This window comes from Drosophila gunungcola (genome assembly GCF_025200985.1).
Source record: "Drosophila gunungcola strain Sukarami chromosome 3L unlocalized genomic scaffold, Dgunungcola_SK_2 000005F, whole genome shotgun sequence".
Classification (NCBI taxonomy): domain Eukaryota; kingdom Metazoa; phylum Arthropoda; class Insecta; order Diptera; family Drosophilidae; genus Drosophila; species Drosophila gunungcola.
In genome coordinates, this window is record NW_026453180.1 from 1,925,008 (window position 1) to 1,938,209 (window position 13,202).

General features: G+C 36.5%; 4 protein-coding genes across 5 annotated transcripts; 2 read left to right on the forward strand and 2 right to left on the reverse strand.

Moving 5' to 3' along the window:
• Positions 1-469: 469 nt before the first annotated feature.
• LOC128259460 (succinyl-CoA:3-ketoacid-coenzyme A transferase, mitochondrial) lies at positions 470-3,293 on the forward strand. The gene is made up of 4 exons (XM_052991840.1): positions 470-635; positions 1,149-1,347; positions 1,659-2,635; positions 2,834-3,293. Exons 1-4 carry the CDS (start codon positions 576-578, stop codon positions 3,146-3,148), a joined length of 1,551 nt encoding a protein of 516 aa, XP_052847800.1. The 5' UTR covers positions 470-575; the 3' UTR covers positions 3,149-3,293.
• Positions 3,203-7,424, reverse strand: LOC128259463 (uncharacterized). Of its 2 annotated transcripts, none has more exons than XM_052991844.1 (3): positions 6,925-7,424; positions 3,947-4,249; positions 3,203-3,619 (listed from the first exon to the last, which is right to left on the reverse strand). In XM_052991844.1, exons 1-3 carry the CDS (start codon positions 6,940-6,942, stop codon positions 3,302-3,304), a joined length of 639 nt encoding a protein of 212 aa, XP_052847804.1. In that variant the 5' UTR covers positions 6,943-7,424; the 3' UTR covers positions 3,203-3,301. The 2 variants fall into 2 exon arrangements, with proteins under 2 accessions (XP_052847804.1, XP_052847805.1); XM_052991845.1 differs by lacking the exon at positions 6,925-7,424 and adding an exon at positions 5,064-5,191.
• A 151-nt stretch (positions 7,425-7,575) lies between these two features.
• Positions 7,576-9,174, reverse strand: LOC128259462 (axoneme-associated protein mst101(2)). The gene has a single exon (XM_052991842.1). The coding sequence runs from the start codon at positions 9,094-9,096 to the stop codon at positions 7,738-7,740; it is 1,359 nt and encodes a 452-aa protein (XP_052847802.1). The 5' UTR covers positions 9,097-9,174; the 3' UTR covers positions 7,576-7,737.
• A 664-nt stretch (positions 9,175-9,838) lies between these two features.
• On the forward strand, positions 9,839-12,910 carry LOC128259461 (proton-coupled amino acid transporter-like protein CG1139). Its single transcript, XM_052991841.1, has 9 exons — positions 9,839-10,123; positions 10,374-10,499; positions 10,553-10,703; positions 10,762-10,883; positions 11,338-11,567; positions 11,718-11,848; positions 11,914-12,092; positions 12,163-12,335; positions 12,655-12,910. Exons 1-9 carry the CDS (start codon positions 10,119-10,121, stop codon positions 12,894-12,896), a joined length of 1,359 nt encoding a protein of 452 aa, XP_052847801.1. The 5' UTR covers positions 9,839-10,118; the 3' UTR covers positions 12,897-12,910.
• Positions 12,911-13,202: the final 292 nt, after the last annotated feature.

Genomic DNA, 13,202 nt, shown 5'->3' on the forward strand with positions numbered 1-13,202 from the left:
AAAAATTCGTTTGTATATTAGATATATGTATTTAAAATAAATTATATTTTCTTAGTAGAGATAAGAAACTGATAATAAATGAAAAATTAAATTTAATAAGCATTAAAATACTTAGTTTGTAATAAAGAGCCGGCTAACAATTAATATAAAAGATGCCTATATTTAAACAAATTTAATAAAAGGAAGATAAAAACTTTTAATAAAAGTAGTTGGTGTTTTTGATGTTTCTATATAGAGAAGAAAGGTTATAATAAAAACTATGCACAAGTTATTTTACTTAATAAGCTTTTAAAAATTAAATTCAAACGACTTTGGTCTTATTATAATTATAATAATATGTATATATAATTATTATAACTAGTTATTTAAATTGTATTACTTGTTATAATTTTAAAACAATTCCAATCGATTACAAATGTTTTCAAACAGCTGTTCCAAAATAAATATATCGATAGTCGAACTAGTTCAAACGAACGAGCCAGAACCTGTTGCGCTCTTCAGCTGTTTGTCATTCCGATTTCTGTTGATTTCGCGAACAGTTTATAATCTTAATTTTAAATAAACTTAAGTTAAAAATGCTTTGTCGGCTAATAGGATATAGTAATCTTGGTGCCCGATATTCGGCTTCAATTAAGGTAAAAACTATCGCAAATCTCATATCATAGAGTTAACTGGAATATGTGCCAGAAATAGATAGATAAACTATCTTAAACGAAAGATATTTATCTCAGTTATTAGTTATCTTTCGAGAGTAACTACTTAATTAATCATGTGATCAAAAAGGTGACAAACAAGTTTTTCCAGCAAAAGCCAAACAACAGGTGCTGGTGCTACTTTAAATATATCCAGAAATGGAATAGTTTTATTTGTGTGGAACCCCCATACATATATGTTGTTTTGATTTAATGTTTTTTTGCCAATTGAGACTAACATTATTTTGTTGGAACCACGCGAACGATCCACTTTATCACCCCACTGATTGTGATTACCCACTGGAATTCGAAATAAAAATAGGCGAAATTACGCAACGATCTAGCGCAAACAAGCCCCACGCACGCTTACCAATACAGTGAAAAAGCCATCATATCAAACCGCTTTTTATGCTAATACTATATACTACTATACCTATGCGATCTGATGTTTTGCAGGCCATTGCGTGCTACTCCACGGCGGGAAAACAGCGAAATGGCAAGATCTACGAGTCGGCCATTGATGCAGTATCCGATGTCCAGGATGGCGCCAAAATCCTCTTCGGAGGATTCGGAATCTGCGGCATTCCGGAGAAGATGATCGCCGCCCTCAAGCAGAAGGGAGTCAAGAACATCACTGGCGTTTCCAATAATGGAGGTAAATAATTTTATAATATGAATTTTATACATTTGCTTATGTATCTTTAAACAAAACATTAAAAATTAAACAATTTAAAATATCGTTTAAAAATCTTGACCTCAGAACTTGGTCTTTAATATAAAAAGCGTATTTACCAAATCATTATTTATTTAACAATTGAAAATAATATCTAGTTATCATCTAAAGTGGATCTTGTATAAATGTAATTGTTTCAGAAAATTTTAAAATTTTTTATGAAATATAGTTTAAAACCCAGACTTCATGTTAGTTCCTTATTAAATTTATTTAAAAAAACCAATCTTTTCCAGGCGTGGACGACACCGGTCTGGGCGTGTTGATCAAGCAGAAGCAGGTGGCCAAGGTGATTGGCTCGTATGTGGGTGAGAACACGGAGCTGGTGCGTCAATATCTGGAAGGAGAACTGGCGGTGGAGCTGACGCCCCAGGGAACTCTGGCGGAGAAGATCCGTGCCGGAGGAGCCGGAATTCCAGCCTTCTACACGCCCACCGGATATGCCACTCTCGTCCAGGAGGGCGGTGCACCCATTAAGTACACCAAGGATGGCAAAGTGGAGATTGCCAGCGAAAAGAAACCGGTGAAGGAGTTCAATGGACAGAACTATGTGATGGAGGAGTCCATCTTTGCGGACTTTGCCTTTGTCAAGGCTCAGAAGGCTGATCCTTTGGGTAATCTGGTGTTCAATAAGGCGGCCAGGAACTTCAATGCTCCCATGTGCAGGGCAGCCAAGATCACCGTGGCCGAAGTGGAGGAAATAGTGCCCATTGGAGCACTCAACCCCGATGAAATCCATGTTCCCGGCATTTATGTAAAGCGTATTTTCAAGGGCACCGATTACAACAAGCGAGTGGAGCGATTGAGGATCACGGAGCCCAAGGATCCCAGCAAACCCAGTCCTCCTCCTAATCCTGCCCAGGCTCTAAGGGAGCGCATTGCCCGCCGTGTGGCTCTGGAGTTCCGTGATGGCATGTACGCCAATCTGGGCATTGGCATTCCCGTCCTCTCCTCCAACTACATCCCGCAGGGCATGAGTGTGATGCTGCAGTCGGAGAACGGAATCCTCGGACTGGGTCCCTTCCCCAGCAAGGATCAAGTGGATCCGGATTTGATCAATGCCGGCAAGGAGAGTGTCACCGTTGTGCCGGGCGCCTCATATTTTGGCTCCGACGACAGCTTTGCCATGATCCGTGGCGGCCATGTGGATATCACGATTTTGGGAGCCATGGAGGTGTCGGCCACTGGCGATCTGGCCAACTGGATGATTCCTGTAAGCATACCTATATTAACATTAATTCAAAAACGAGAACAGTAGCTAGCTTAGGCAAGCCGAAGATCGTATACCCTTGCAGTCAAGGTATGGATCCGAAATGATAGGAAAACCATTGTATTAACTGATATATGATATAGTCAACCGATTTATATCAATCAACATGTTGTTACTTACTTAAAAATCTTTCTATTTCAGGGCAAACTGGTAAAAGGAATGGGAGGAGCCATGGATTTGGTGGCCGCACCTGGCACCAAGGTGATCATCACCATGGAGCACAATGCCCGCGATGGTTCCCCCAAGATTTTGGATACCTGCTCGCTGCCACTCACTGGCAAGGGTGTGATCGATCTGATCATCTCCGAAAAGGCCGTGTTCGAGGTGGAAAAGGGAGTGGGCCTTACTTTGATTGAGGTGGCCGAAGGCTACACCGTGGACGACATCATTGCCAGCACTGGAGCCAAGTTCACAGTGTCGCCAAATGTGAAGACAATGGGTCAAATTCCAGTTTGATGAACCACATGCAATGCGGATTGCCGAAAGAAGCTGCTGCTGCAATACCTCCACTTGAGTGATAAACGAGTGCATTTATTTTTTGTTGTTCGTGTGACAAAAACATTTCTGTTGTTAAAATATACATTGACCGTGTCGAAACTAATTGCTCTGTTAACCAATTGCCTTGGCCATATCCTTTAGAGCCTCCCGATGTGAGTTTCGCATCTGTTTGTTCAGAATATCGAATGTGCGATTGTACTTGCTGTCGCTTTCTGTGCGGCAAATGGCGCAGAATTGCGAGGAGAGCACGTGGAGTGGACTCCGGAAGTACAGGCCCTTCTGCATGGTGAGGCTGTTCTTGTGGTGCGACATCATGTGCAGGACGATCTCGATGAGGGCCAGAACGGCGCCAATGAAGAAGTTGTAGCAGAAGAGCGTGGGCACCAGGAACAGCACGTACTGATGCCGGGTGTAGCCCAAAATTATGTTCTGTAAAGGGAAGTATAATAATTTTAGTAAAGAGACACAACTAAACAACATTAAGTCAATCACTCCTATTTTGTTTAATCAGGCATACAAGTTATTCAATGACTTAATTTAATTATATTTGGATTGCATTTATATTTATATAATCCTCATATTTTTTCAAACTATTTTTATTTATAGGTTTTCTGATACTTTACTAAAAATTATATTAACTACTAAACAAAATATATTTATAATCTGTTGTTCTGTTGGTTCTGTTGTTTTATTACTATTATTTATTTTTTTAACTATATTCTAAAACTAGAAAAAAAAGTTATGGATAAAACTTACGCTGCTTACGCCATCCATTTGGCAGTAGTCCTCCCGCTCGTAGCCCGGAGTCGCCTTTTTGGGCGGCCCTTTGGGGATCACAGTGGCTGCTCCATGCCTCACCGTATTGGCCATATCGTCGTCTATCTCATCGCAGATGGTTCCACGGAGGAAGTGCTTGGGTACATGGAAATTGTTGTGTTTTCGAAAGCGCATCTTCATGATCTGATCATGGATGGGCTCGCCGGTTTCCTCATCGTAGGCGGGTTTATTCACTCGCACGGTGTCTGTGTAGAAGTATTCCAACTCACCAGTTTCGCAGTTCTGGAGGAGATTGGATTGGATCGAATCGTATCGGAACAGATTAAATATTGATAGGAGAAAAAAAAATCTAAGAGAGCAAAAAAGAGAGCCGTCGACATTCTACGGTGGCGTGATCGTGTTTTTGGAGCTTTTCTATGGGCCCGAACATGGTACAAATTTGCAAGTCAGATTTATGAAGCCACATGGACGAAAATTGATTTATTATTTTAAACTATATTTTTCTTACTTGTGGTAAAAATCATTTGAAGAAATTTAAAGGCAGACTAGGCTGGCATAGTGAAAATAAAATAAATGACAGTTTTGTACCAACATAAAGTGTTTCTAAACTTTAAAAAAAATTTAGTTCAGTAATTGTTTGATTTTGTGGCTCTCGAAAGATAAACATATATAGGTAACCAAAATATAGTTAAGAGTACTTCTCTCTCTTTTTTCCCAAACTAGATTACCTAAATTTAACTATTGTTAATTATTTAAGTATATAAAATTTGATATAAAAAATATTTAAGAGCAAGCACTACTTGAAAAGTTATTATTAATTAACCTCTTGAAAGATATAATTATTTTTGAAAAATATATATTTAAGAGTATTAATTTCTATTTTTTCCCTTAAATTTTTTTCTCTTTCTCGTTTATTGTATTGTTTATGAACTGTTATCAAGGGTCTGCGAACAAAAAAAATAAAAAACAAAGCGCCTGTGGAAATGTTTTTGTATATGTCCCGAAAATAGTATCACGATTGATCGGACAACCGGGCGAAAGAAATAAATCACCTGCGATACCTGAGATAATCTGCACTATGCACCCGACTTCTTACCACCAGCATGGTTTCTTCGGTACTAACTCATAGGTTTAGACCCCTAGACCCTCTAAAAACCAAAAGCGACTTGATTTCGTATTACTTATCGGTTTCGATTGAATGTCGGGCTGATCGACAGACGCCGCTTATCACTATAACTATATAGCCGCCGAAGGGAAATCGGGGGGTTACTTATCTCCAACAGCCGCTACGTCTATTAATGTACAATTAAGGCTTATGGACAGCAGAAAATTGTAAATTGCACATGCAATTACACTGACTTTTTTCTACTGAGTTTTCAGCCTTTTTGTTTTTGCAATTGTGGCATTAATAACTTCTGAGTTGTATAAGCACTGGCCGGTTTGCGTGTCAAATGTGATATGAACAAAATAAATACAACACAAACTGATGTGGCTAAATTAATGCAATCCTATAAATTGAGTTATTGGAGGAAATCGAAACTATTTTGTAGAACATTTTGAAAGGTAAATAATCTAACATGAGGTTGACAGCTTGTTGTAACTATAGATTTCGAATGGGAATTTAACAATTAGCTCCATTATAATTCCCATTAGAATCATTTAAAAAGGTCTATAAAAATATAAAGGTATATTTTTTTAAATTTGTATTTAAAGGTAATACACGAAAGTACACCCCCTGGTTTAAGGGTATGAGAAAACCCCCCTATAATTTTTAACGAGGCCTAATTACTAAAAATTTAAATATAAGTGTTTAAATGTAGATATTTATCTGCCCACATTGTTTTAGAAACTTCTAGGGTAAATACTGCCTAAATTACGTGAAACTCAAAAAAAAGAATTGTATGACTACTGTGAGAATATAAAATAATAGTATAGATAGAGAGCTTTTGATGAGTATGAAGTGAAGTTGTCATGATAAGTTGGCTACTCCCACTTGAGTTAAGATTGCCTGCCCGGTTGTCGGTGTTCACTTTCAGACTGATTAATATACCACATTCACTTGGTGGTCAGCTGAGTGTTATTTGAACTATAACCAAAAAAAAAGGTTTAAATAATGATTTTTGTAAATGTAATTTACTTAATCACACAACTGGTAAATTAAATACCCAAACATGATTTGGAAATCGTTATTTGATCCATAATAAAATGTTTAAGCTAAAAACAAATCGTTTGCGAAGTATTAAATCTAGTGTAATGTTTTTTTGAACCTGATAAAAACCCTACATTGTATGTTTCATTGTCTAAAAATGTATATAATTCCATTTTGGTCACGTTTTTTCTGTATAAAACTTACAAGCTTATTTTATAAACAGTTGACAATAAAAATCGAATACTGTACACTAAAATATATAAAATTATATTTCCGAATAGATACTCAATTTTTTCAGTGTAAATTTAAGTAAATGTGTGTATTTTAGGACACCCTCTGATGACGCCTATTATTATGGATGTTGCCCAATGTCAACTAAATGTATGTAAGCCTTTTAGCCACCCGACAAAAGACTGTAATGACAGATAAGCATTTTGACCAAAATAGAAACAGGGCCAGTTAATCAATGTGACTAGATAATCTACACTTTATTCTGTTTGTGAATTTGGTTATTGCGTTCTTTTTTCCGGTTTAGTGAAGTCACAGTGAGCTTAGTGCTCCACTGTAATTAACTGAGATTGCGTTTTATTTTAGTTTTGGCCGGCATTTTATGGTGCCCTAATTACAAGACTGAAAAGAACCGAAAAATCTCACTGATCCCATCATCTCTTTTTACTTCATTTGTTTTCCGACAAAATAATATGGGTAAAAGTCCGAAACTGGTTTACAGATCGCAAAACACACATACGCACCGTGGGCTCTCTCTTCTCCTATCCTCAGTTTTTTTTTGTCAACTTTTAACACTTACCCTAATGGAATAACCCATGGCTGTCTGGTTGGTTTATTTTCACAGTTATGTCTGCGTCTGGTGGCTTTGTTTTTATTTGTTTAATTTCCTTGGCCAAAACTATATCATTCCCGCGAACCACAAACAAAAACTCACACAATCGACATATATATTTTACGATAATATATGTGCGTGCGAGCGTTGATATTTTGATCCACTACTATTAAAATATATAGGCAAGAAAACTGTGCGATGTTGGAAATTTTAAAACCGGTTTAGTGATTCTCTATTTTGGTTTTTGTTTTTCTCGTGCCCGTTTCATTTGCCGATTGCGTTTATTTTAGTCGAGGGGCGACCTGTTGGCTTTTCGATGATTTGGGAGAACCGCAATTAAATTTGCATAGCCACTCGGGTATAATGACTCAAAATACGTATTTCCGATTTCGGAATTTCACGATTCTCTCTGTGGACTTGAACTTTTTCCACACACGCACACCGAACAACTAATTCGATTTGGGAGAGCGGTACGGTCAGTATGACCGCTTTCAGACCGCTAAGATATACCACTTTTTCATAAAAGCTTAGCTAAAGTTCATCAACTTAAAAATACCGGAAAACTAATTTATTTCATTTTAAAATAACTGATTAGTTCGGGTGGATATATTTTTTCTGATTTACTTAAAAATTATTTATTCAATTTAAAATAACTCTTCCTCAAATTTTTAAAAGTATTGTTCTTATTGAAGTTTTAAACTCAAGATTTCTTTACAGCAAGATTTTTTTTTAGTTTGAGTTTTAATTTTTTTTATTGGTTTTGTTATAATTATATTTTTTTTATTTGTCATCCTTCATGTTTTTATCTGAATCACATTTCTTCTTTTCCTCTACCTCTTTATTTTTCTTGACTTCACATTCTTTTTTTTCCAAAGCGTCCATGCACTTCAGCTTAAAATCTGAAAAAACACGTAGTACCGACTTTTGTTCATCAGAGATGTTCTTCTCCTCACTCTTTTTTTTTATTTCTGCTTCACTCTTTTTTTTAGTTGCTTCTTCCTCACACTTTTTCTTTGTTTCTTCCTCCTCACATTTTTTCTTCCTTGCTTCTTCATCACATTTTTTCTGCCTTTCTTCGTCTTCACACTTTTTCTTTATTTCTTCCTCTTCACATTTTTTCTTCATTGCTTCTGACTCACACTTTTTCTTTAGTTCTTCTTCCTCACATTTTTTCTTACTTTCATCTGCCTCACACTTTTTCTTCCTTTCTTCTTCCTCACATTTTTTCTTTAATTCTTCTTCTTCACACTTTTTCTTAGCTTCCGCTTCTTTTTTTAACCTCTCTTCCTCACATTTTCTATTAGCTTCTTCATTCTTCTTCTTCTCTACTTCATCTCGCGCCTTTTTAGTTTCCTCTGCCTTTTTCTTCTTTGCTTCCTCTTCATACTTTTTTTTGGCCTCCGTATTCTTTTTCTTCTCTTCTGCCTCACATTTAGCCTTTTCTTCTGCCTGCTTTTTCTTCTCTTTTGCTTTAATGTCAGATTCTTTCTTCTGGCACCAAGCTACTAACTCTTCTTCGCTCATATCCTCGAGTTTCTTTTGCGGCTTTTCTCCGTCCTTTTTTTGCTGCTCCTTCTTTTTGATATCTTCTTCCTCTTTCTTGCACCACTCTTGCAACTCCTCTTCGCTCATATCCTGAATATTCTTCTCCTTGGCGGAAGATTTGGCTTCTTCGATTTGCTTGGCCTGAGCCTCAAGAATTCCATCACACTCCTGTTCCAGTTTCTTCATGGTCTCCAGTTCGGATTCTTCAGTAACGGTTTCTTCATCAGCTTCTATGGATGCCTGAAGACCTCCATCCAAACGACGTTCATCGCGTAATTCGTTAGCCGTGCTCATTAAATTCATAAACGAGAATCGATGATATCCAAAATAATGGGCATTCTTGTACTCCAAAGCTTTTCCAGCTCCCGGTCCCAACTTTTCATCGGGTGAACTAAACTGGCGAAAGGACGAAGGACTCACAAAAGCGGGCACATCCAGCGCATTATGATCCACACTGGATGGATTGTAGCCCTCATCTGGAGGGTCCTTCGGAGGATGTGGAGTATTTGAAGGTTTGCTGCTCAGCCTCGGTTTATCACACAGCCGTCGAAGGATCTCGGGTTGAATTATTGGACGAAACAGTTTTTTTGACATGTTCGCGTGCCACTTTTGGGTTAATAACTATTAAATGTTTAATGTGATGTAATTTTCATGGGTTACTAAGTTGGAGAAGAGAAATGGCAAAGAAGTGCCTCAGAAAACACTTAGGTTTTGAAAGCTTTTATGGAGGCGTCTAAAAGTATCCAACAAAATATTTTGAATTTGTTGATTTCTGTGGCGCAATCAATAAAAATTAAAAAAAAATAAAAACAAATAAATCTTTATACTTATCAGGTAACTTAAAAGTTTAAGTTATTTGTTAATTTATGTTTCGTAAGTAGTTTGCCTATAAAACATTTTAACCCATACTATTATGTACATTACACATCCGCAGTGTTGACCAATTAACTATTAAGTGAATATCAAAATATCGATTTATGTAAAATAATATCACTAAGTCTTAAGCTCTAAAGATGTTTCAGAACTTTTTTTCCAAAACTACCCACAGTGCGGGCAATGTAAAGTAAAATACAAAATCAGTAAAGCTTTTCATCTTGTGTGTGAAAATCGGCTAACTGAAAACATTTGGTGTTGGTCTGCTCTCAGCCTTCGCTATAATATATTAGGTAAAGTGTTTGTTAATTAATGAACTTTTCGGGAGGTTCAAAACCGATCGCCAAACAGGTTAAGGCCATTATACGGACTTTTTTCACCTTTTTTGCAAAATATTTGTTTATAATGAAAAGTGCACAAATTATTTTGGCATATATTTCGTTTCGCTGCGTTTTGAGTTGCCACATTCCCCGCGAAGAATTTTGTACCGGCTGATTATCGTACAATTATCTTTATAAGATTATCAGCACGGTTTACGAACGAGAGGTGTTGAGCGGCTTCGAACGGGATCCCAAATTTAGTATCCGTCCGTTGGGCCAGGCATACGGTTCTACCTTCAAAACCTGGTTACGCCAGGAATTCGCAATCGTACAGAAAAAATCTGGTCTAATTGCGTGTGATAAAAGATTTATAGACCCGAGCACAAGTAGCTTTACCAAATACTCGTTCGCTACTTTATCGCAATGAAGTGAGTTTTGTCTTTGTGTTCTTCTGGTTTCGAGATCGTAAAAACAAATTAGTCAACTGATGCGCAAACATAATAAACGACAGAACATTTGCCGTAACCAAATCCCGGTTTTTATATTTTTACTGCAGTTAATTTTGGAAAACATTTTTTACCGAGTAACCTCCTTGACGCTTATTGTTTTTATAACCCGCACCGTTTAACGATCAATCAATTCACCTCAAAAACAATTTTTTCATTGCCATTTTAATAGCGCCGATATAAAAACTGTGACGGTTTACCCAACAGCATTGGAATTAACGACCCCAACAAAAAAAGCAAATGGCAGTAACGATGATTACGATCCTCATCAGCACCGCAACGTTAAGAATTTCACAACGTAAGTTTTGGATTTTCTATTGTGAAATATTTTGTTGGTTAATTTTCCCCCAGAAACTGGCAAACATTTGCCCATTTTCTCAAGGCTTCAGTGGGCACAGGAGTTTTGGCCATGCCCAGTGCATTTTCACATGCGGGATATGTAAATGGAACCATTCTTACACTGATCATCGGATCACTGGCCCTGTATTGCCTGCATATTTTGGTGGGTTTTCGATTAATAGTATTATTCGCTTACTTTTTATTAATACTTATCCTTACAGATCAGTTGCATGTACAAATTGTGCAAACAACAACGAGTTCCCTATGTCAGCTTTTCACAGGCCATGAATTTGGGGCTCAAACAAGGTCCACCCTGGCTGCGTTGTTTAGCACCCATCGCAATGTGAGTTAAGTAGTTCGGCAATCTCCACGCTACATTGATTATCTTTGTAATCATTGTAAGTGCTGTATAATGACTTAATTATTTGACAATACAAATCTTATCTTGTTTTTAATCAGTCGAATTCAATAACAAGTAAATATGTAGATGCCTTGTAAGAATGTGTTGTATTTATTTTCATTGTAACAAGAAGCAACAGGTTACAAAAAACAAGTACAAGAAATCTTTAAAAAAACAACTGGTTAAGTAAAGAAAACAGTGTTTAGGTCGAGTATTACTTATTAACATATTTTGCTTTAAAAAAGCTGTGATCATCTGAGCATGGTTGTAGTCGACCTCAATTATATTATTAAAACTTAAACCTTTTCTTATGGATGCTTATGATATGAAATCATGTAGAAAAATGTATATTTTTGTAACTAATAAAAACAACTAAACGAAACTTCTTTTTTCGCAGACCCTTTGTAGATGGTTTCCTGGCCTTCTATCATTTTGGCATCTGCTGTGTCTATGTGGTTTTCATAGCTGAAAGCATAAAGCAGCTGGTGAATGAGTGGACTGGCGTGGAATGGGATGTCCGTTTATACATGTGCATAATTATAGTGCCACTCCTGCTGATATACAGCATCAAGAATTTAAAACTACTGGCGCCCTTTTCCAGTGCTGCAAACCTCCTGTTACTTGTGGGTAAGTTTATATTGAAAAGTTAATAATATGAATCTAAAAGGTTTTAGTATTTATAAAGTTATTAGTGCCTTAATTATAAAATTTTCATTACTGAAAATATTTTTAATAATTTTAAAAACTAATTTTTATTTGGATTTCAAACTTTTTTAGGTTTTGGTATCATTTTGTACTACTTATTTGGGGAACTACCTCCTTTAAGTGAACGAGAACCTTTTGTGGCCGTCACAAAGTTGCCAACATTCTTTGGCACAGTACTTTTTGCATTGGAAGCTGTGGGTGTGGTAAGCTGTCTTATTATATTAAATAATACTATTAGGAAATATAATCACAAATGTTTCTTTTGAAGATTTTAGCAATTGAGGAAAATATGGCCACGCCCAGGGCCTTTGTGCGCCCCTGTGGAATTATGAACGGTGGAATGTCTATAGTGCTGGGCTTATATGTACTCCTTGGCTTCTTTGGTTACTGGAAATATGGCGATGAGGCCTTGGGCAGCATTACACTTAATATTCCACAGTCGGATATGTGAGTTTTTAATATTTCTTGAGCAATACTCAAATTAAGTTTTACTTAACTTTTAAAATCCCCTTTTCAGACCCGCTCAGGTGGTTAAAGTATTCTTTGCCATCACTACCTGGATTTCGTATGCCTTGCAGGGCTATGTTACAGCCCATATTCTGTGGGATAAATACTTATCCAAGCACTTTAAGGAAACCAGGCATACACTTTATGAACTGATCTTTAGAGCTTTTATTGTGCTGCTGACTTGTAAGTATAATATTAAAGAATTCAACAATTTCTTTCTTTATTTTTGAAACGGTTTTTTATCGCCAAGTTAAAATAATTTTAATATTTTTTGAGACTTAAATCTTTTCAAATTAATATATATTAAATCAAGGTATAATTTAATATATATATATTATATTAATATCAATACCCATTCAATTTGGCTAAATTTGAAATAACATTTTAATATTGGTAATTTTAAGAAGCTTAATTTTACAAGTATCCATAAGCATTATTATTAAATATCCCATAAAAAAAAATATATAAATATAAAGTGACCAAATGTGATCTTTATTTTTAGTTGCCTGTGCAGTTGCCATTCCGGATCTATCGGTCTTTCTTTCGCTGGTGGGATCGTTTTGCCTGTCGATCCTGGGTCTGATTTTTCCGGCTTTACTCCAGATCTGTGTGCAATATACCGAAGGTTATGGACCATTCCGTATAAAATTGATCATCAATATGCTGCTGTTGTGCTTTGGTATTTTTGGCGGTGTTGTGGGTACCTATGTTAGCATTGTGGACATCATTGCCGTCTACAAATAAATTTTGAACTTTAACTTGTTCAATAAACTTGACTTTACCTTTAATGAAGTGCAATTGGAATTTATAAGGATTGGGCAATAAACACACACATAAATCAAATTCGGTTTGTGGCTAGAATAGTGTAGATCCAAACACTACAACAGTCAAGCTGCCAAAGTAGACCAAATATTTTTAATTTTAATTAAAAGCTTAGCACAGGTCTTGGCTTGTTTTTAGGAAAATGTGTGGGGGGAAATGGGGAGGAAAATGCAATGCAAGTAGAAAGAGAAGGCGAGAGAAAGCTTGCCAGTTGCAGCGAACTGTAAT

Bases quoted from the DNA above. Each gene is read 5' to 3' on its own strand.
- LOC128259461 (XM_052991841.1), top strand. The intron at 10,500-10,552 runs GTAAGTTTTGGA...ATTTTCCCCCAG, and splicing joins AACGTTAAGAATTTCACAAC to AAACTGGCAAACATTTGCCC. The intron at 11,849-11,913 runs GTAAGCTGTCTT...TTTCTTTTGAAG, and splicing joins CATTGGAAGCTGTGGGTGTG to ATTTTAGCAATTGAGGAAAA.
- LOC128259460 (XM_052991840.1), top strand. From the start codon at position 576: ATGCTTTGTCGGCTAATAGGATATAGTAATCTTGGTGCCCGATATTCG. The intron at 636-1,148 runs GTAAAAACTATC...GATGTTTTGCAG, and splicing joins GATATTCGGCTTCAATTAAG to GCCATTGCGTGCTACTCCAC. The intron at 1,348-1,658 runs GTAAATAATTTT...AATCTTTTCCAG, and splicing joins TGGCGTTTCCAATAATGGAG to GCGTGGACGACACCGGTCTG.
- LOC128259463 (XM_052991844.1), bottom strand. The intron at 3,620-3,946 runs GTAAGTTTTATC...TTCCCTTTACAG, and splicing joins AAATGGATGGCGTAAGCAGC to AACATAATTTTGGGCTACAC.
- LOC128259462 (XM_052991842.1), bottom strand. From the start codon at position 9,096: ATGTCAAAAAAACTGTTTCGTCCAATAATTCAACCCGAGATCCTTCGA.